Source organism: Pecten maximus, chromosome 3 (assembly GCF_902652985.1).
Source record: "Pecten maximus chromosome 3, xPecMax1.1, whole genome shotgun sequence".
Taxonomy (NCBI): Eukaryota; Metazoa; Mollusca; class Bivalvia; order Pectinida; family Pectinidae; genus Pecten; species Pecten maximus.
Window position 1 is genome coordinate 41,185,204 of NC_047017.1, and position 24,199 is coordinate 41,209,402.

At 36.9% G+C, this 24,199-nt stretch overlaps 1 protein-coding gene across 1 annotated transcript; it reads left to right on the forward strand.

The window, feature by feature from the left end:
* Nucleotides 1-15,194: 15,194 nt before the first annotated feature.
* On the forward strand, nt 15,195-18,634 carry LOC117324190 (protein dpy-30 homolog). The gene is made up of 4 exons (XM_033879930.1): nt 15,195-15,279; nt 16,920-17,011; nt 17,579-17,721; nt 18,091-18,634. The coding sequence occupies exons 1-4, from the start codon at nt 15,270-15,272 to the stop codon at nt 18,155-18,157; spliced, it is 312 nt and encodes a 103-aa protein (XP_033735821.1). The 5' UTR covers nt 15,195-15,269; the 3' UTR covers nt 18,158-18,634.
* The last annotated feature ends 5,565 nt before the right edge of the window (nt 18,635-24,199 follow it).

The following is a 24,199-nucleotide window of genomic DNA, read 5'->3' on the forward strand; positions in this document are numbered from 1 at the left end:
ATGCTGTTCACATTCTACATGCGCATGTGGGTTAATGTTGCGTCCCGTTTTGTTGCTCATTAGGCCTAGTGTATTCATGTAAAATATACATCGTTGTACATTGTTGCAACTTGTACATTCCAATGACGTCACATTGTTTACAGATCCCGCGTTGTGTCTGCACTGCCTGAAACGAAGGCTTCATTGTGTGTTTTTTAGTGTTTTTGTTAGTTGTCTGATAATTCAATTGATCAGGTATGATTAAACAACCCCAATCAATATGATGTGTGAATGTAATTTTAAGTTTAAACCGCATGTTGCGAAAAATACTTCAACTTTTACTTTGTCAGTGCATTCGTGATCGCAGCTTCGATCGGCTGTCATGGCAACGACGAGGACGGTGGTTTCATCACAGTGACAAATTTACAAACTTGCATGTGTACAGCCGAAAACTTCTAACTATACCTTATGTCTTTTTAAATCATCTATAAATAATTAATTGAATTAATTAAGATCCATTGCATTCGTTTATTAACGTTTGTTCGTTTCTATATGCCGATTTCGATACTTAAAACACTGAAGAGTTCCAATATTGGAGAATGAACATTAACACTTGCTCTATGAATCGTCCTAGAGCACCCGACTACCCTAAATCAATACTGATGAAAAAGGTAAGAGCGTGAAGGTAATTGTATGAGAACAACGAAAAGTGCTGTACATTCTTATGAAAATGACAAACATCGTCAAAATTACTTAAAAAGTAGTCAATTAATCGGCACTTCTTCAATTAACACCAGTTTATAACGCCGTTATGTAACCATACTTGAATAAATAGAAGAATGTACAGCACTTTTCCTCGGTTTCTTAGCACGATGAATAAGTGTATCATATTTGTTTGTACGACAAAATACGTTGGTCGGGTGCTCTGGCCATATTTACCGACCAAGTGTTAATGTAGTCCGATCAAAAAAACAAACAGAACTAACCGGGAAATCATTAAATATTGAATTTATATTAAAACATGACGTTTTTTGTTCTTTTTAATTATAAATGCAACATTAACCCACATGTGTGGTCTGCACAATTAAAACGCAATTAAGTCCTCAATTGGTAATCTCTCATACCGTCCTGTTTCCATGCGTAACGTGGCTACACCACTCCTGAACTTAGCGAGAGCACTTGTATGAGCTTTGAACATTAAAACATGGAACATATTTCTCAGTTTCGTAATTATGTTTAAAGAGTTTGTAAAACCTCAACTTATTTTCACCCTTTCTCCCCTTCTTACTCTGATCTCTGTTTACATCCAAACTCCACTTAATGAACTTTTCCATCCCTCTCCGTTCACCAACATATATAAGTTCTTTAGTATTAAAAGGACCTTTACCAAATATTGACATATCTATTGACCTTTAACCTCTCACGTACACAATATGTATAGTTTTTACAATGACGAGAACATCTTTGGTAACTCGCGTAACTATCGGAGACCAGGTAAATTGATTGGGTGGAAATCGACTCTCGTTTGAAATTTGATGACTACGTATCCAAGATCTGTCGAAAGGCTTCCAAACAATAAGCTATTTCGAAAAAAATGGAAATAATCTTACCAAAATGGATAAGGTCACGATTTTCAAAACATTTTTATTTCTTATAATTTTATTTAATCGTACTGTCCCTTAGCCTGGCATTTTTGTAGTCTCAGAAACACCGGAAAGATGGAAAAGGTTTAAGATTATCGAAAATGCTTTACCTCACCTGTGCTAGATATATGCAGAAACAAACTAACATTTTACACGTTGTTAGAATGAAGCCTGTGGCTACAGAAGTTTTTAATGATTTGATTGTTAAAAATAATGTTGATTATAATTTCAGGTAAGAGAGCACCAGTCAGATTCCGAGAGTTAACACAACCAGGATCTAAATTCTGTGCTCGATGAAGTTAATTAACACACAAAAAAACATGAATAAAGGTTGATGGTGTTTTAGAGAAATAAAGTCGTTTTAGTCCAGACATAAGATATTGAGTAGGCATACGACGGTATGGCAATTTAAAAATGAGGAGTTATCGCACTCCACATTATAGCGCTAATTCACAATATGTTATTAATAGTGACCCCATCTCTTCATTCGCTCGTTTGAAGTTCAAATGATGTGAAATTTATATCAAATTAAAGTTTGAAGTTTTTCTAATCGGATAAAGTTTTTATTGTATAGGTTTACTATCGGCTAATCGAAAGACAGTAACCCTGACATTTACAGTAGGGCGCGGGAAGGATGTCATAATTAATTATTTTTGCCTAGGCAAAAATAAAATATTGCCTCGGCAAAATTATTTCTGCCTAGGCAATATTCGATTTTTGCCTAGGCAAAATTATTTCTGCCTAGGCAAAAATAATTTTGAATTTTGCCTAAGCAGAAATCGAATTTTATTTTTGCTTAAAATATTTAATTATGACATACTGGGGAACCCCCAACTGGGGAAATCCCGCCTTTTACACCTGGAATCCTACGCCATTCTATTTTCAGTAGGAGTGTTGTATACATAAATCCAATGTTGTTACGGTCTCTTGAATGTTCAAAACATAAAAATAGCTCCAAAAAATATCACAGAATAAATGTAGATGGAACCATATTTTGTTTGTGTTTTCATGACGGTTGCTAAGATCGTGCTAAGAATTGTCTGACACTTTGGGCGAACTTGATTCTAGCTTGCCGTTTGTGCCGTTTGCCGGTTTTGAGCTTGCCGACGACACGTACATTCAAGCAAAGCGACTCACTTGCAATATGGCAGACATAGACCAAAACAAATTTATTTTCATTTATTTCTATTTATTTTATATATCTTTACATGAATAAACACATTACAAAAGCACTGTAAGTATTGAGTGCTGCAGAATATTCAAAATCAACTTATTTTGCAATATAAATGACTAAAATAGCCTGACAGACTCAAAACAAGTTGAAATTCTTTAACTTCTAACTTAATCTAATCATTCGGTTGAACACGTCGCCATCTTGTTTACCGATGTGCCAGTGCTTCCAAACCAGCAGGAATTTACGCCGATTGGCACGTGCCGAAATTGCGCGCGCATTTTCTGGACACAATCAAGTAATTTTACCGCTTTGCCACCTTGCCACCGGGAAAGCGGCACGTCAGAATCAAGTTCGCCCTTGAATCCTGCGCAAACGGCTTTTCTCTCTCCGACGTCATTCCCAGGTAAAAACATGAAAAAATGCATTTAAAAAAAAAAAAAAGATTAGGTGGACAAAATCAACAGTAATCATATTGTATATAACAAAGGAATGGCGCCGAATTACGATTACGTCGGCGACAGCCTACCCGTGCGTTCCTTTATCGGATTCGTACCAGTTGCACCGGTACGAATCTGCTGTACTCGTAATGGAACACGTTGAATCGAATCGGTTCACGTGGTTCGTTTTCCGAGACGTAGGAATCTTCATTTACGATGGAATTTATTTGGTATTGATTTTACATCCGTTACATTGTGAAAAGAAAAAAAATCGTTTTTTTTTTATGTTTGAAGCGTATACTTTGTAGAGACGGTCGCCATCTTGGGAACTCACTTGAGATTCAATATTGCGTCCCATTATATGGTACCGAACCTATTCAGTACAACTGGTACGAACCAAATAAAGGAACACACGGCCGGAATTGAAAAAAAAAATTAGTGCAAAGGCATCACATCTGAGCGGTTTATTACAATACCGTCGCCGATAGGCGGCCAGTTTTCTACAATACGTCATCGACGACCGGCCATCTTCTACATAGGTAACAGTACGAATGGTGTAGAATGGTTGTAGAATATTTAAAGGTATTCATTTAACTCTCGTTAGTTACTTATTTTAAGTTACAAGAGACACCAGCTCTAAAATTACAAATGAAACTTTATAACACTCGTCAGTCTATTCTTAAGGAATGCACAAACAGGTTTTGAAGTAAAGGAGAAACGAGATTCTCACGAATCAAGCGTGTAAGCAAATGACCTTGGGAAAACTTGGGCTCAGATTATTACAATGACAGTGCCGACATCCGACTAGTTTTACTACAATGACGCCATCGACACTTTACAACAATGACATCACAGTCCATGGATATCCGACTAATTTCCTATATTATGACGCCGACAGCCGACCAGTTTACTAAAATGACGTCGCCAACAACAGGCGATTTTTACAATGACATCACAGCCTGACGGTTTATGACAAAGACGATGCCGACATCCGATCATTTCAATATCACGGACAGACGGGCACTTTCTTACAATGAAGTCGTTAACAGCCGATCCGTTTACTAAAATGACATCGCCGATGATTGGACATTCTACTAGAATGACATACCGGCACGTCGTCACCGGTCAAATGATTACAATGACTGACATCCGAACACTTACTCCAATGACGTCTCTGATAGCAGCAACATTTTACATACATTTATTGACGCAAAGAAATTCCTTGTCAAACTTTACATTTTTTACGTGAATACAGTAATTGAGTCCAATGTCAAGCAAACATCTACGTACACGTAAAGTTTACTGGTTTACATTTTGTCGAGACTCGATATATCGCTTAGTTTTTGACACGCAGAACGCTACATTTTTACTTCCTCTGCTGAAGTCAAGTCGGAGTCTGCCGAAGTCAAGCAGGACGATTCCACCGACGACAATTATGAGTATGACAAGGCCGGCGGCCCCGATGCCACAAGCGCTCAGCCTGTAGTCAGTGGCACTGCTCTTTCCTCGCTTGTGTTGAGATGTGGTGCGCTTGTCGACCCGGGTTTCAGCCTTCAGCCACTCTAGCCGGTCACCAAGTGTGGTGTTCCTTTCTCTGTAGCACACGCAGTGTTCTGACGTCGGACTGACAGTGGAGGAGGCCAAAACAGAGCTTGTAGTTTGGACTGTAACACTTACACTTGGTGTTGTCGAAATATCGTAGTCGTACAGACAAGGAATAGGAGTGACGTCAAAGCTTACGTCACGTGAACAGTTGTTCTTCGGCGAAGATGAAATATCAATTACAGTTATTGGATTCACAAAATCGGCACCAGGGAAGGTCACTGAAAAAATATAGGTGCAACTATTCAAGCATTCGTTAGATGGAACACATGAAGCCCTTATTCAGACAATCTACTAGGAGACATCTAGGGCATTTTCTTTTGAATTTCTTATCAAATATGAGAATAATATCTTACGTGTGAAGCAGTTCTTTGTGTAGAATACCAGTTCCGGCACACATGTACCTGCGTACGTCATGCGTTCGTGGAGGTAGCACGAGTTGTTATGTGCATAGTATGTGATGGCCCAGCATTCGTCATTTCCGTTTACGTGGTACATACATTTTGTCTGACATTTTCCAAGACTCGACGTTGCCACAATGGTGCTTTGAGTTTTAGTCATGTCCGCACATTGGTTCGGCCCCGCGCCCATTTTACACCCACCTGTGTATAGAAAACCCGAGTCGGTGACAAACGAAGGACATTATTATAATGTAAACACCATCACTAAACTGGACTCCACATCGAACATGACAACCAGTAGCCATTGTTTTCATATAAAGTAACAATGACGTATGGCTGTCACGACCCGAGTCTGGTATGTTTGGGAGATATACTGGCAAAATGTCTTCGGGTAAAAATTGACTTGAAATTGACATGAAAACATTTTGCCTGTGTAGACGACCCTTGATTTCCTGGTTTTGAGAATTAAGTCAATATGATTATGATATTGAATGTCAGCAAGACGAAGAATATGACAATTGCCTAGTATTGGAGCATGGCATAGAACATGTCCGGCATGAACCTTCATACCAAGTGTCCGTAAATAAAACAGTCTACATAATGATTTCAACTATCGCTGTTTGTTTGTTTGCTGAGTTTATCGCCCTGTTGTTCATTGAGGTAGTCACCAATTACTACCTCAATGAACAACATACGGGAGGCCAGTTGCATGCCATCTAAAGTAATTTGGAGACAGTGTCTTGCCCAAGAAAAAAAAAACACGATAGCACAAACCAGTCTGTTTCTCAGCTTCCCAAGTAACACAAACCGACACGGGCAAAGGGGCGAACCACGAACCTCGGATTTTCACCTGAGTTTACGTGGCCGGCGCTCTCACCGACTGAGCTATGAGACCCTAACTATCAAAATGTCGCAACGACCTTATTTTGGCACGCAATACCATCAATGGTATGAAACCCGGGATGCTACATTGTCATAATACTTCCGAGAGGCCTGTTTACATCGGGTTACTTACATTGTCGATAGGATTCACATAGAGCTGGCAGACTGTCGGAACAGTTGGTCGGATTCCATCTTACGTTTGTATCCAAAGAGACGCACATGTGGTCAGTCGTGTTTTTGACATTGGTGTCATTCCAAGATTGCCATGTCGTAAGGTTAGAACAGTCGCTCCAAACGTAGTCACTAGAGTTATCTCCCTTGTGGAGCCCTATCCATACCAGGTTAGAACTGCTGCAAAGATATTAACAAAATTAAACAATACAGAAATACATAGATGAGAGGTTTGTCGCACATTGTGTATCGTCCTAACAACAGCTATATAATGGTCATTTTAGAACACTGCAGTTGAAAGAGGCGATCAAGTCGGTGTGTTGTGGTTATTCGGGAAATTCCTCACCTACAACTGAGATTTTGTTTGGGTCTGTACCTCTGAGTGACGAAGTGTCATGAAGTTCTCTTACGTATGTCTACCTAACAAGTGTATGCTGACCTATGACCCTGAGCTCGTCGTTATTTACCTTTACTTGGTCGTAGGGATACCGAACATTTGCCTTTGATACTTTTGGTGGATTGGATTATTCATACATGTACATACTTTTGGTGGAGTGGAGTGGAGTATTCAACTGTACATACTTTTGTTGGAGTGGAGTATTCAACTGTACATACTTTTGTTGGAGTGGAGTTGAGTATTCAACTGTACATACTTTTTGTGGAGTGGAGTTGAGTATTCAACTGTACATACTTTTGGTGGAGTGGAGTATTCAACTGTACATACTTTTTGTGGAGTGGAGTTGAGTATTCAACTGTACATACTTTTGGTGGAGTGGAGTATTCAACTGTACATACTTTTGTTGGAGTGGAGTTGAATATTCAACTGTACATACTTTTGGTGGAGTATTCAACTGTACATACTTTTTGTGGAGTGGAGTTGAGAATTCAACTGTACATACTTTTGGTGGAGTGGAGTATTCAACTGTACATACTTTTTGTGGAGTGGAGTGGAGTATTCAACTGTACATACTTTTGGTGGAGTGGAGTATTCAACTGTACATACTTTTTGTGGAGTGGAGTTGAGTATTCAACTGTACATACTTTTGATGGAGTGGAGTATTCAACTGTTCATTCTTTTTGTGGACTGGAGTGGAGTATTCAACTGTACATACTTTTGTTGGAGTGGAGTATTCAACTGTACATACTTTTGATGGAGTGGAGTATTCAACTGTGCATACTTTTTGTGGAATGGAGTGGACTATTCAACTGTACATACTTTTGTTGGAGTGGAGTATTCAACTGTACATACTTTTGGTGGAGTGGACTATTCAACTGTACATACTCTTTTGTTGGAGTGGACTATTCAACTGTACATTCTTTTTGTGGAGTGGAGTGGACTATTCAACTGTACATACTTTTGGTGGAGTGGAGTATTCAACTGTACATACTTTTGGTGGAGTGGAGTATTCAACTGTACATACTTCTGGTGGAGTGGAGTATTCAACTGTACATACTTTTGGTGGAGTGGAGTATTCAACTGTACATACTTTTGGTGGAGTGGAGTATTCAACTGTACATACTCTTTTGGTGGAGTAGAGTATTCAACTGTACATACTTTTGGTGGAGTGTAGTATTCAACTGTACATACTTTTGGTGGAGTGGACTATTCAACTGTACATACTCTTTTGGTGGAGTGGAGTATTCAACTGTACATACTTTTGGTGGAGTGGAGTATTCAACTGTACATACTTTTGGTGGAGTGGAGTATTCAACTGTACATACTTTTGATGGAGTGGACTATTCAACTGTACATACTTTTGGTGGAGTGGAGTATTCAACTGTACATACTTCTGGTGGAGTGGAGTATTCAACTGTACATACTTTTGGTGGAGTGGAGTATTCAACTGTACATACTTTTGGTGGAGTGGAGTATTCAACTGTACATACTTTTGGTGGAGTGGACTATTCAACTGTACATACTCTTTTGGTGGAGTGGAGTATTTATATTCAAACGTTTAGTGGAATGGAGTATTCATATCCACACGTTTAGTTGAATGGAGTATTCATATCCACACGTTTAGTTGAATGGAGTATTCATATCCACACGTTTAGTTGAATGGAGTATTCATATCCACACGTTTAGTGGAATGGAGTATTCATACACATACGTTTGGTGGAATGGAGTATTCATATCCATACGTTTGATGGAATGGAGTATTCATATCCATACGTTTAGTGGAATGGAGTATTCATACACATACGTTTGGTGGAATGGGGTATTCATATCCATACGTTTCATGGAATGGAGTATTCATACACATACGTTTGATGGAATGGAGTAATCATATACATACGTTTAGTGGATTGGAGTAATCATATCCATACGTTTAGTGGATTGGAGTGTCCATACACATACGTTTGGTGGAATGGAGTATTCATATACATACGTTTGGTGGAATGGAGTATTCATATCCATACGTTTGGTGGAATGGAGTATTCATACACATACGTTTGGTGGAATGGAGTATTCATATCCATACGTTTAGTGGAATGGAGTAATCATATACATACGTTTAGTGGATTGGAGTATTCATATCCATACGTTTGATGGAATGGAGTATTCATACACATACGTTTGGTGGAATGGAGTAATCATATACATACGTTTAGTGGATTGGAGTATTCATACACATACGTTTTGTGGAATGGAGTATTCATATCCATACGTTTGGTGGAATGGAGTATTCATACACATACGTTTGGTGGAATGGAGTATTCATATACATACGTTTGGTGGAATGGAGTATTCATATACATACGTTTGGTGGAATGGAGTATTCATATACATGCGTTTGGTGGAATGGAGTATTCATATACATACGTTTGGTTGAATGGAGTTCTTTTAAGCAATACCCAGTCTCACAGTTTCAATCAAAATCAATCAATACATATTAACTTAATATTTACAATGGTGATAGCGAAAACTATAAATCTATTGACGCTGGTTTTTAATGGTATCGCCGCGATACAGCGCGTTAATCCCTGTCGATTACCCAGGATGTCCTTCCGAGACCGTGATTGTCTATACTTGTACTTCGATTTATAACAGCTATCCGTTGTTTAATCTTTTAATCTGCGACTTAGTGAAATATGTCGGATGTTCTTGTCACAGCACGAGACATTCATCATGTTCTAATGTCAGATCAAGGAATCCAACATTCAAACTCACTATAGCCACAACGATCTATTCGTTATACGTTCCGCCTGTCAGTCAGGATTGTCATGTGATGACCATATCGCAAATCGTGAGCTAAGAGTTCAATATATCGCCATACAAACAAGAGGCCCAGTGGGCTTGAATCACTCACTTGGATATTTCAGTGATGACAGCAAAACACTCCCATTTATTTATATAACAATCACTTTGATACAAAATTGCTTCCCTTTCACAAAATGATTCTTCAGACCTTTGGCCAAAACCCTGTCATCCCTACAGGTCCGAAGTATCCTTTTTTACATAATTTTGAATTGTCATTCCCACAGAAGAACGATTTTAAAGAATTTGCTATATTTACCCTTTTTGGGCCCCGTCCCTTTGGCTCCAGGGGTTTCAAACCCACCGTTTATACTAAAATGGTTTCCCTTTACCAAAAGATGGTTCATAATCGAACTATTCAAAAGGAAGAAGGATTTTGAAGAATTTGCATGAGCCTACCCCCTTAAAGGCCCTTAGGTGTACAGCTTGAACATTTATACAAAATCGGTTCCCATTGTCCCCATTTTACCCACCCCTCAGTCCCCTAGGGGGTCAGCCCCACTATTTCTACAATTGTTAATCACCACCACCTAGGAATGCTTCCAGTAAATTCCAATCAGTGAAGTCGATTGGAATTTTTTTTTTAATTTACGGACGACAGACAGACTCCACGACCAAGTGAGCTAATAAATTAAGGTACATGTATATGATAAAAATACCCTTATATATGGTACCGATTCAAAGAATAGTAATGAAAGCATTCCTTAATTAGAATAATTATATTCTTACGTTGGAATATCTCTTCAATAAGAGTAACGGAATTTTCCAAATAATATTTTTATGGAATTCTCCCTAAGCAATGAAATACCTTTCCAAGATGGATGATGGAAATGTTAGTTCATATGAAAATCCCTTTGTCTCAAACATCGAGTAATGAGACATCAGTAAATACTTAAAACGTGTTACTTACAGGAGACCTCGGCTAATCAAGTGCTTAACTGAGCTGACCATGGACGCTTCCTTGACCTCGTTTTCGACATTTGCCAATTTCCCGCCATTTGCTTCACAGACGGTGGATGCGTCGTTCCAGGAGACTGGGTTACTGAGAAACGTGAACTCTGTAAGGGACGTTTCGGGGATGGTAGCAGCAACTGTAACAACATGTATGATCTCAAACGTAGTAAAGACATTTTGCCAGTTAATGCTTAGACGTTAAACTTCAGTGTGAATATCCTAGGTGCGTGGTTTGACGCTCGCTCATGTCTGTGCTGTCATGCGTGTGACACTTTACTTTTATTGCTCTTGATGGCATGAGACGGGCCGCCTATATTTTTTTCAGTGAGGTAGTCACCAACTTCTACAACGCCTCAAAATGACCCTAGCTGTTCTCGGGGCGATAAACCCAGCAAACAATTAAATCATTAACCGTTATTGGTTAGACAGAGTTAAAAAAAATCTTACCGTTATTGGTTAGACACAGTTAAAATATCTTACCGTTATTGGTTAGACAGAGTTAAATATCTTACCGTTATTGGTTAGACACAGTTAAAATATCTTACCGTTATTGGTTAGACACCGTTAAAATATCTTACCGTTATTGGTTAGACAGAGTTAAAATATCTTACCGTTATTGGTTAGACACAGTTAAAATATCTTCCCGTTATTGGTTAGACAGAGTTAAAAATATCTTACCGTTATTGGTTAGACAAAGTTAAAATATCTTACCGTTATTGGTTAGACAGAGTTAAAATATCTTACCGTTATTGGTTAGACACAGTTAAAAATATCTAACCGTTATGGGTAAGACAGAGTTAAAATATCGTACCGTTATTGGTAAGACACAGTTAAAATATCTTACCGTTATTGGTTAGACACAGTTAAAATATCTTACCGTTACCGGTTAGACAGAGTTAAAATATCTTACCGTTATTGGTTAGACAGAGTTAAAAATATCTTACCGTTACTGGTTAGACACAGTTAAAATATCTTACCGTTACTAGTTAGACACAGTTAAAATATCTTACCGTTAATGGTTAGACACAGTTAAAATATCTTACCGTTACTGGTTAGACACAGTTAAAATATCTTACCGTTATTGGTTAGACCCAGTTAAAATATCTTACCGTTACTGGTTAGACAGAGTTAAAAATATCTTACCGTTATTGGTTAGACAGAGTTAAAATATCTTACCGTTATTGGTTAGACAGAGTTAAAATATCTTACCGTTATTGGTTAGACACAGTTAAAATATCTTACCGTTATTGGTTAGACAGAGTTAAAAATATCTTACCGTTACTGATTAGACACAGGTAAAATATCTTACCGTTATTGGTTAGACACAATGGAAATATTAGATGCAGTTAAGAATTTTAATCGTTATCATTTATAGACACAATAAAAATGTTTAGACCGTCAACAATTTGACTGAAATAAGGACCCGTCGACTTCAACTTATCCGAGTTTTACTGTAATTTTGACCATTGTCAGTTACACACAACTAAGGAGTTTTCATCGTTATCATTTTAAATCGACATTGTTATGCAATTTTAACCTTCATCAACATTATTAGACTTAATTAATGTTAACCGTTGTCAGACACATTAAGGCGTTTAACCACTATCACTTAAAACAAACAAGAAACAGTTGATCACTTTAGGCCGTTACCATGTAGACACTATTAAGAAGTTCAATTAACCGTTTTCTTCGTTATCAGTTATTTATTATTAAGAAAATTTATATTCTATAAGTTTCATTAGACACAATAAAAAAATTTAACTGTCATCAATAAAATACAGCTAGTCAGTTTATCAATTTAACGGGATTTTGTTCGTTGTCCTTTGAATTACTAAGCTAGGTGGATTTCGTTTCCACAGATCCGGAATAGTTTTGATCAAAATGAATATCCTTAGTTTTAAAATATTGTACTTTTCAACCTTACAAGGATTCAAAAACTCAATAATGAATACATGTAAAGATATTTTTTTCCAATTTAGAAACATTCGCTACTAAGTTTCTACTCACCAAACGTCATAGTTACGTAGACCACCGTGCCCACCAGAAAACGTGCTACCTTAGTGAACATTTCACCTTCGCCAATAACTGGACCTCTCTCCTTTGATTTCAGTATGGAATCTGTGGACATGCCCTTAGTTCAACGCCAGTTATTGACCGTCTGTTGGAAAGAACATCCTATTTTCAGTTTTACGTAACGATTTTCTCCCTCAATTCACCCACCCGTTTGTTCCTTCTATATCAAATGCCGTCATGAAAACGGTATTAGGTATTAGGTATTAAGTAGACAGCGAAGTTTGGTTCAGTTATTACAAGACAGCAAACTGTTGGTTCTTTGGGGAATTTGCAGATAAAAAGATTATCTTGAATTAATCCGATGTTATTGGAGATGCCGTGAAAATTGCCGGGAAGTGTATGAATACATCCTGGAAATCAATATTACCGGCTGACATCAAAGAAACAGCAAGTCTGCTGCTATAATACAGAAATATTAAAGGTAAGTATGGTCGATTGTCTACATAACTCTCGATTGTTTATAAATTCTCTCATCGTTGAATTTTCGAGCTGATTTCAGTTGTCGTGAAAAATCATTATGACAAACATCATATTATGCACAAACTTGTAGTTTAACATTTGACATTTAAGTTCTGAAATATACATTCCTTCAATATATTAGCATGAAACCTTATATAACTTATATATGCATTACACTGATATTTTACTGATTATAAAAAAAACGGCCCCTAAACCCCTCACCTGAGCTAACACATTTCCATTGGCCTAGCTACGCCCCTGTTTACGTATAAAATATTGACAACCTTATTCTTCTACTCTAACTTATTCTAATGACAAAATAAAGATAATGTCCCAGGGGCAAACTTGAGACGACAGGGTCAGGAAATTCACAGTTTTGTCATCTATGAAGAGTATTTGATTCTACCTTAGTCAGGTTAATTACCACATTCTAAATGATATCTAGACATTTCCTCTCCTCAGATATATACACAAACAATATTTTGCATTGTACTTTTATTTTTGGTGCCGTAGATCGTGAGTTCGAGGCCCGGCCAAGGCAAGAGTATAAACAAAAGTCTTCCTTCTTCATATAATGAATAAATAAATAGATAAAATAAAATAAATAGAATCTGATATATATGTAGCGGAACTGGACCGGGTCGATCGTCGGCGACCAGGTAGCTCAATTGGCAGGGCATCCGGCTGGTATTCGGAGGTCCCGGATTCGAACCCTGGTCTGGTCGTGCATTTTTCTACTCCTACTACATTTTCGTGCCTGTGACCAAACCTTGTTTCAAGTGAGGTGAATACTTGACAAGGGGATACCCGAACCTGGGTTGTGAGTTGTTAGGTCTTCGGGGTCGAAGACTTTAAAAGGGATGGAAGAGTGTAGCGGAACTGGACAGGGTCGATCGTCAGCGACCAGGTAGCTCAATTGGTAGAACATCCGACTAGTGTTCGGAGGTCCCGGGTTCGAACCCCAGTCTGGCCGTGCATTTTCCCACTCCTACTACATATATGTTAATACATATTATTATGGGGCGCCATTTTACTATTTATTCCCATTTGGTGATATTACCTATTCAAATTCAGTGATATCACCTATTCGAATAGGTGATATCACTTAAGAACTTTTTTAAGTGATATCACATATTCGAATAAATGATATCACCTATTCGAATGAGTGATATCACCTATTCGAATAAATGATATCACATATTCGTTTCATTAAGTGATATCACCCATTCGAATAGGTGATATCATTTATTGAAACGAATAGGTGATATCATTTATTGAAACGAATAGGTGATATCACCAATTCGAATAGGTGATATCACTCATTCGAATAGGTGATATCACTTAATGAAACGAATAGGTGATATCACCAATTCGAATAGGTGATATCACTTATAAAATTTCATAAATTATATCACCTATTCAAATAAATGATATCACTTTAGAATCAATATAGACATGTTACACATGATGGAATTGGGGAGCATACAGTTTTCCAAATTTTATAAGTGATATCACCTATTCGAATAGGTGATATCACTTAATGAAACGCATATGTGATATCACTCATTCGAATAGGTGATATCACTTAATAATTTTATAAGTGATATCACCTATTCGAATAGGTGATAGCACTTAAGAATATTTTAAAGTGATATCACCTATTCCAATTGGTGATATCACCTATTCGAAGGAGTGATATCACCTATTCGAATAAGTGATATCACCTATTCGTTTCATTAGGTGATATCGCCAAATGGGAATAAATAGTAAAACGGCGCCCCATATATATTATGGTGTGAATAAATTCAATATTACATATATAAATGTATACTTTCATATATTATTATATTAATTAAATGACACAGAAATGCATCTTAAATAATACCAGATATTTATATTAACGTAGAGTTAGATCAGAGATGTATCAAATGTTATTATACAGGTACGTCTAGGGCATTTCTCTGCTGAATCCCATTCACTCTTTGACATTGATCCTATCTAACATGTCGTGCTAATGTTTTAGAATCTAATATTCAAAATTTTATAATTCAAAATTTTAACGGAAATATATATTTGATCATACTTTATACCAAAATGAATACTGATAATTGTCTACAAATAGACTAATGCGACTTTCCGCAAAGACGGAGATTACCCAGTCCCGTGATCGGTTCATTCATTATCATACGGTATTTGTAATATCGCGAGGAAATACGTGAATTGCTATTGGTGACCAAAATGGCGGATGGTGAGCAATTTTGGGTTTTGCTTCGGTCGAAAGTTCATTATATATACGTAATCTGAACTGATATCAATATTAGGAAGATAGAACTTGTAATCAAATATGATCTGAATAGCAGGGCGAATTTTAATGTTCAACGGACTTTTATTTAGAGGCTTACGCAGTAGATGGGAGAATGGCGTTTGGCGCGCCGGGTGTTGACATTGTACTACGATGTTATGATTCTGTAACTTTACCTCGATGACAGGTTTCTGAAGATTTAACTTTGTAGTTTCATATATGTAAAACTTTTTTTTTTCACATGAAACAGAAACAAACTTAATAGACTGGTTTTCCCTGTCTCAATCGCTATAGTTCCGAGATAATTTCAACTGACGCCATATATCGAGTCATTATAATTTGTATAAGGATGTATTTCACTAGGCTAGGCTAAACTGAATCTGAAAACAGACAATGCCTGAAACGAGCGTAGCGCCTACATAACACGCATAAATAATATACAGTGAAGGTATCTTTTTAAATAACACTTTATATAAACTATGATAGATCTTATTCGTAAATTACCACAGAATCCACGATAAAACAGATCAATGTAAAATAAATGCTTATTAAAATACTCCGGCTTTCCTCCACCTCTAAAATCTGGCACTGCCTTAAATGACCCTTGCTGTTAATAGGACGTTTTACAAAATTAAACCAAACCAAGTATACTCTAAAAGTTTTATTGGTAATGAAACTGATATAAAGTTTAAATTGTAGCAGGCCGGGTTTTAATTGTAAATACTGTACATAGTTGTATGGTTGCCTTTCTAGCTTCGGGCTAAGGGGAATTTCCCTTCAGCTCAGTCGGTAGAGCGACGGACCAGTAAGCCGAGGGTCGTGGGTTCGATCCCGGCTGGCTGCACACTACTACTACTTGAACTTTTACAAGGTTATGAAGTTTACAGCAAGTGATGAAATTAAGAGGCTAAGAACACTACTCTAACATAATAATAAGTTATTAATAACATATATGTAAGTCCCATTAAAATAAATGGAAGAAACTAGAATTAGTATGCAATCACTAAACCCCTTTTTTGTTAGTCCTACCTGCCATTGACAACTGTAATTCCAAGCCTGAGGAGGAACTTTAAAAATCTGCACAAAAAAGACTCTCCTACTTTGAATACTTTAAATCCTGACTTAATATGCATTGGGTCAACCATGCCACCCCATCAAGTTACTCATCTTTGCTAGTCAAGGCTTCTGATCATTACGTTACACTCCAAAAACAGTTATTGATCACATATCTCATCAAAATGACATGAGCCTTAATGTGTGTTTGCAACGGTGCACTTGTTTCAATTGGTCGAAAACTTTGTGTAAAGGGTGGTAATTTCGAATCTCTGCAAGGGATGCATGAGACTATATGTATACACATCCTTTGTGCAACCTGTAATCAATAGGATGAGAAGTATTGTGAGATGCAATATGATGTTGACTACCATGAACCACAAACCATATTTTGTTATAATCACTTTAGTAAGCCAAATTTGCATGTGGCTCATGAAAATGTCCTCCATGTTCCCAATTGAGGCAAAAAGACCTTGACGGTCTGACCTGGCATTTGGCAAGGCCAAGTTCATATTTTTGTATTTTTATTTTAGATCAAGCAAATATAGGTGGTTCAGTGACAGGAGAGGCAGTTATGGAACAAACAACTACACCAACACCCTCAGAGGTTCCAGAAAATGTTCAAGTAAGTGTCTTCTAATTATAACCAGGGCATCCAGTTGGCTCCTCATTTTTAGCAATTTCAGAAGTCAAATCACAATTTCTCAGAAATCTGAAGGGTCATAAAATAGTCTAGAAAACATGTCCCTTAAATTTCAGGAGTAAGATCCTATTTAGGGAAGTCAAAAACATATTCTCAAGGGTCTATTTAGGAAAGTCAAAAACATATTCTGAAGGGTCTAATGGATGCTATGACAACTAGTTTGGACAATATGTGCCACTGTCAGTTTTGACTGATGGGATAAATTAGCAATGTCATTTGAATTGTAAACAAGTGGCTTATGTACCCTGACATGCATCAACAAAACAAAAATCAGAAAAGGCATTTAAACTCTTAGAAATGATAGTTTAAATAATTATGTATTATAGCCACCAAATAGCTATACTCATCAACAAAAATCAATATGGAGTCAAACATGGATGTAATTTTCACCAAACTAGGTGTACATTTCCTAATATTTAACCAGTGAATTTTTGTCTTGGCATACAGTGATCTTGGTCACTTGAACATTCAACATAATTTTGCTTCCAGAAAATCATCAGCAGTGAAAAAGATATTGACATGTCAGCAAAGCGCCCACGTGTAGATCTTCAATCCCTGCCAACAAGAGCATACCTTGACCAAACAGTTGTCCCCATATTATTAAGCGGAATGTCTGTTTTAGCAAAAGAACGGTAAGGGAAACTCTTAAATGTACTTAATTCAACTTATGTTCAACTTATGTTCAACTTATGCAGCTTTTAGCTTCCTGAAAGTGATGTTTGCAAAAAAATTCTCTGTTATTAATTTCAACTGTGGCAAAAAAATAGCCAAATCTCTAGATTCATTTTCAACTGTTGAACACATATTGGGGATCTAAGTGAGTAAGAATTTTGTTACATACAGTGTAGGGAGTCGCACTTGAAAGTCAGTTTGAGAGATGCTACTTAAGTAGAATGGTCTCCAGTTCTGTTTATTAGTGCACCATATTGCTCTCTGAATGGTTTTATCTGTATCTTAGAGTTGTGTGAGTTTTTTTCAATTATTTTATTTTTCATTTGCAGGCCACCCAATCCAATTGAATACCTTGCTGCCTACCTTTTAAAAAACAAGAACCAGTTTGATCAGTAAAAACAAATGGACTGGATGATGTGGATGTTTCATTAATATACAAGCATTGATATTTTTAGGAATGTTAAAAATAAGTTTTGAGATTAAGGTCACCTCAAAAAAGAAAAGTATTGATTATTTCATTATAAATTTTTTAGAGTCAAATTAGGGGACACATTAGCTGAATATCCCATTTTCGTTTCACCTACATTTATTTCAAATTTCCTTTAAAAAAACTTCTGTCACAGAAGGGAATAGTGCTGATCATGAGAAGAAAAATTTGGGAACATACACAACTGTGATGTATCGAGAGAGACGATGGATAATTCTGAGACTGTGGATAATTCTATGAAAACAGCTGGATTTTACGACAGAAGTTCAGGAAATTTCAAGTGCAACATTATGTGATAAGTGATTCTATATTGTATTGTCAATTGTTAACAGTTTATATAATGTTGTATATTGACTAGTAAATAGATATAAATTTTATTATGTCAATTTAATGGTGTTCATGTAGTTCATTCTTTTCAAGATAACTAGAGTACTGACACATCAGAAAGAGCCCTGAAATGTGTGTAACACCATGGCCAGGCCCTACAGAACTCATAAGATATTGTGCATAAACTGATATAGTAACAGTGACCTTAGCTTTTGATATACATGCCTTAACATCTATCTAAAGCACAAACACTTTGTTTGAAGAAGCAATGGATAAAGTATAGGTGCAATTGGCCCTAATGTTCATAATTTGATTTACTATTTATAGTATTGGAAAGTGACTGTGACCTTTGACTGCCAGGCATGAAAAGTTATCCCCATCCGGTGGTTTCTCAAAGTAAACACTGAATGTAATCTGCCCAAAAGAACTGGAAATTTGTGCATATTCTGATTTTCTATTTTTAGTAAAGTTGACCTTGACCCTTGGGTCTGAAAAGCAAGAAATTTCTACAAAGAAATTCTGGAAAATTTCAATCAACCCAGTTGTACTTGAGATATCATCAGAACCCCCACCAAAAAAAAAACGGACAACCTTGTTTTTATAGGGCAAACATCAATACATGGCATATAATATTCATGTCACTACCTAAGTTGTCACAAATAATGCTCCTTTTTTCTTTGAATCTTGGTGAATGTGATCAGAACCTGATGTTACATGTGCCTGTGATTTGTTTTTCCTTCTTATGAGTTATGCCCCTTTAATTATTTTGTTAGATGCACTTTAATCAAGGACACAGCCAAATATCATAGGATGTTCCTGATCTCTGCTTCCAAGAGAACCATAATCCACCCTAGGTAGGGATCTAACATACACTTCAGATCTTCACCTGAGGTTACATTGTACATGGAACTAGTGTAGTACATGATGGAGTATGCCAAGATTCCTTGGTTATTTAAGGGTTCATCTTGTCCTAGTTTTGTCTAACCATTTGACAGAGATTGGTCTAGCAAATACTCAGTCCCAACCCTAGTTAAGCATGGCAAATTTTGGAATTGATGAACGAAATTAACAGATGGCCGTGTTGGATTTGAATGAGTTAGTTATGTATTTCTCAGAATGTTCTGCAATGATCTTCGTCAAATTTTAATGTTTGATTTTGGGATTGAACGATGAGTAAAATGGACAATAGACAACCATCTTGGCATTTGACAAAGAATTTATATTATTTTCTGAAAGAACAGTATTGATCTCTTAAATTATAAAATGGTTATAAGTTATAAGAATACTGATGGAAAAAAAACAGCAGCCATGATGGAATTTACCGGTAACACGTTAGTAATTATTTCTGAAGAAATACAGGAAGGATCACTCAATTTTGTATTGTAGATTCTTTTGGCACCATGTTGTGTTTGACCAATTTTGAGACTGATCAGTAAAACAAAATGGCAAGTAGACAACTATCTTGGAATTTGACAGTTATCATTCTTTGTCCATCCATCTTCCTCAGATTTATTTATAGAAGGACAGTCATATTCTGTCATTAGAACAGATAATTAGAGGCAAGAGGATGAAAGTCTAGAAAAGACCTTACTATGGTGGACAGAGATCCAGCTAAAAGACTTCTTGTAATTTGAAAGTTTGAAGTATCTTATTTTTTTCCCCATACAGTACTCACTACTGATCCATCTTTTGATGACCCACATACAGCCATTTTGGTAGGTGAAGATTGTTTCTACTATTTTTCTGAAAGTACATTAGAGATCTCTCCGAAAGTCTATATTCATGATCCTCTCCATCTATTGCTAAGGCTAAAGACAGAGAATCGTCAAAGAAGTGAATGCCAGGTCAGCAATAGGCCCATTGAGATAATAAAAGGAATCTTAGATTCATACAGTGGTTGGTGCTGGGATCTCCCTGTTTATACATGAACATTGTATGGGCAATAACCTGCTGTGTGTAGGTCAATAAAATGTTATAGGCGTGTCGGTTGGCAAAGAGTACACTTTTATAAGGAAGAGGGGGAAAAAAGCAGTGTACTGCACAACACTTTCTGGTCTGTATGTTAATGTCAAAGTCACAATGAGGTCAAATGCATATATGTATGTTAATAGCAAGGTGGTGTGTCCCACAACAGGTTCTGGTCTAGCCCGAGTTTTCTCTGGCCCTGACACCATGCCTACACCAGACATGGTATCAGGGCCAGAGGAAACTCGGGCTAGTTCTGGTCTACACTTTTAATTTACTGTGGCCACCCATTGTCTGCGAGGTAACTTCTTAGTTTTATTACTGCATGCACACCTTTCATGGATACATGTACTACATGTATGTAGTCTCCTTAGGTAAATATATTTGGGAGGATTCCTACGAGGGATGATTGATATGTTGTGAGCCTCGTATTGAAGCAGGTACTTAAGGATGTGTTGTGTTTCTGCTAACCCTTTATTTCTTCTGACACCACATCGTTATGTCAATCGATGAAATTAAAAACATACACAGGTATATAAAATTCCTTCAGGTTTATTAAGATATGACTTTCATTCAAAGTACTTGCCAATCAAGATATATCAAATTCCAATCCAATATATACTCCAGGAGTAGAACTTTTTAATTCACAAATAATTCACAAATAATTCACAAATAAATATCAAATGACTTAAGTCAGATCAATTCCAGCAGTATCCAATAGAATCCACTCCAACTCCTTTTAGAAGTGACCAAATTGAAGAAAATGACTGCACAATAAAAGTTTCTTACTGTTCCTTATTATATTTAACTAAACAACAACTCAAAACCATAGACTAAACTACTCTACACATTTCAATACTCTCTAAACTAAGTCCATAAAATCCAAAGTATCTCTGTTAATAAGACCAACTCCAAACACTAACCCTAAAATATCTCTAAAACTAACTCCTTATTCCAAAGTCTCACTCTGAAAAGTCTTCTAACAACTCAATCTCAACAAGTAGCCCCTACTCTAAATTAACAGGCCTTTATATATGGCTTGACCAGTGACATCACGTACTAAACCCAACTACATATGTACCTATGCTATAGATGCTAAACTTAAACACCAACATAGTCTAAATAAAAGAATGACATCACGGTCAAGTTCTATATATACAACCTCTAGGAACCGACTATAAACAGATCATAACCTCATACCTATTTATACCACAGCCTGAGAATCTATTTTAAGGCAGTCCACCCAATGACCACATACCTATTTATACCAGAGCTGAGAATCTATTTCAGTGCAGCCCCCTGGATGATCGCATATTTATAAACCAGAGGCTGGGTTAGGTCCGTATGGGTGGTTTATAAATGGACATGTGGTCAGTCTCCAGGACTGGTATATGCAGAGCCGCCTGGTCAGTCTGGGGGACTGATAATATATATACACCAGCCTCTGAGAATGACCGCCAAGGTACAATAAATCATCCCCAGAAGGAACTGACAACTATTCACATCTAACATACTTCAGACCTAATAATTACACCACAGGCTTAAATAACCTCCACTGGTGTTAACTCTATCAATTACTACTTAAAACCTTATCTCTGATCTTCACAGTCGCCAAGGCCAATTAGAGACCACTTCCCTATTACCACTAAACTGACCATCTACAATTAACCTCTTACTAACCTTAAAAATAGGAAACCAAGAAAAATCCAAATAAATAAAAATAAGAACCTCACAGATGTTCTATTTAAATCCTACTATTCTCTAACTATACAGGGCTGTGTACCCAAGGACTGGTCTCATTTCAGCGGCTTTTGCAAAATGGACAAAATCAGTGAAAGTGCAGTGATCCAATATTTGCATAAAAAAGGTTTAACACCTAAGGATATCCTATAATGATATGGTAGCAACACTAGGGAAAGATGCCCCTTCATATGTTACAGTGAAAAGGTGGGTGGCAGAGCCTTGAGGATGACCCCCGTCCTGGAAGGCCTGTACATGTTGCAACCACAAGATGGTCAATAAAGTTCATGATATTGTTATGACCTGACAGACGAGTTCGCAAAAAGATATATAGCCATTTGAGTCGGCATTTCACAGGAAGGAGTACATTCCATTCTAACCGAGGATCTTGCAATGAGAAAGTATTCGGCCTGATGGGTACCAATACTTCTGACAGTTGATCAGAAGCACACCAGAGGCACAATATTGCGTGCTAGTCTAAACCTTTTTGAGGAAGATCCTGCCAACTTTCTTCAGAGATTTGTCACTATGGATGAAACAAGTCCAGCAATTTACCCCAGAGGCCAAACAAGAATCAAAACAATGGAAGCACCCTGGCTCTCCCCCCACCAAATAAGGCAAAGACTTTTCCATCATCTGGGAAGGTTATGGCCTCGGTTTTCTGGGATGCAGATGGTATTCTGTCGATAGATTATTTACGAAAGGGACAAACAAACAATGGCACAATTTTTTTTACTATGCTTCACTTTTGAGGCAGTTATGGGAAAATATATCAAACTTAAGTGCAGCATAAAACTCGCTAAAGGAGTGCTATTCTATCAGGACAATGCTCCTGCTCACATGTCTGTCATTGCCACGACTGCCTTCCACGATTGTGGCTTTAAATTTATTCAGAATCTGCCTTATTCACCTGATCTCACTCCATCAGACTTTCATCTATTTCCAAAACTGAAAACAGTTATTTCAGGAACCCACTTTCAGTCTGATGACAATGTCATACATGTAGTGGGTGACTTTCTGAACAGCCAAGAAAAGGAGTTCTATAAAAGTGGTATTGTGTATAGATACTGTAGGGGATTATGTTGAAAAATAATACAATAAGTCTGGCAAAATTCAAATCCTTCAATATGAGGATCACAACATATCAATCAGCCCTGGTATATGTACATCTTTCTAAAGTTTCATCAAATCAACAATCAGTGATCATATCTCTTCAACACCTGATATAAAAGGTTAAATTATGACAAGCCAAAAGGAAAAAAAATCACTATTTACGGATATCCATACATTGATTATCCATAAATAACTCGTATAGATTTCCATAAATTATAGACATCCATGTATCATTTATGGATATTCATAAATTGATATCAGCAGGGTAGATAACTTTTTCAGGTTCACCATTCTAACTCAGAATCTTCCACGTTATCTACAGATATAATCTAACCATGGTTATAAATAGTAACTTTTTCCCACTTTGGCTTACCATTAGAAATGTAAATGGTACACAAATTGTTTTTATTTGTGCTTTTCAGTTTTCTCCTAAAATGTTAAAGTGATGCCTGAAAGCCTATATTTATAAGTCCATTGTATAAAATTCGGGGCTGCAGTGTCAGAGTGGTTAAAGTGTCCCAACACTTTATCACTAGCAATCCACCACTGGATTGCTAGTTCATACCTACATGGGGCAGTTGCCTTGTACTGACTGTAGGTCGATGGTTTTTCTGCAGGTACTCTGGCTTTCCCCACCTCGAAAACTAGGCACATCTTTAAATTAACCCTGTCTGTTAATGGGACTTTTAACAAAATAAACTAAACTATGTATAAAATCATTTGAAGTAGTTTATCTGTAAAAGTACATGAACAACAAAGATTCATATAGTAATCTACTACTGGTAAAAATTTCACAAAATCCTGAA

Bases quoted from the DNA above. Each gene is read 5' to 3' on its own strand.
- LOC117324190 (XM_033879930.1), top strand. The intron at 17,012-17,578 runs GTAAGTGTCTTC...TTTTGCTTCCAG, and splicing joins AGGTTCCAGAAAATGTTCAA to AAAATCATCAGCAGTGAAAA. The intron at 17,722-18,090 runs GTAAGGGAAACT...TTTCATTTGCAG, and splicing joins TCTGTTTTAGCAAAAGAACG to GCCACCCAATCCAATTGAAT.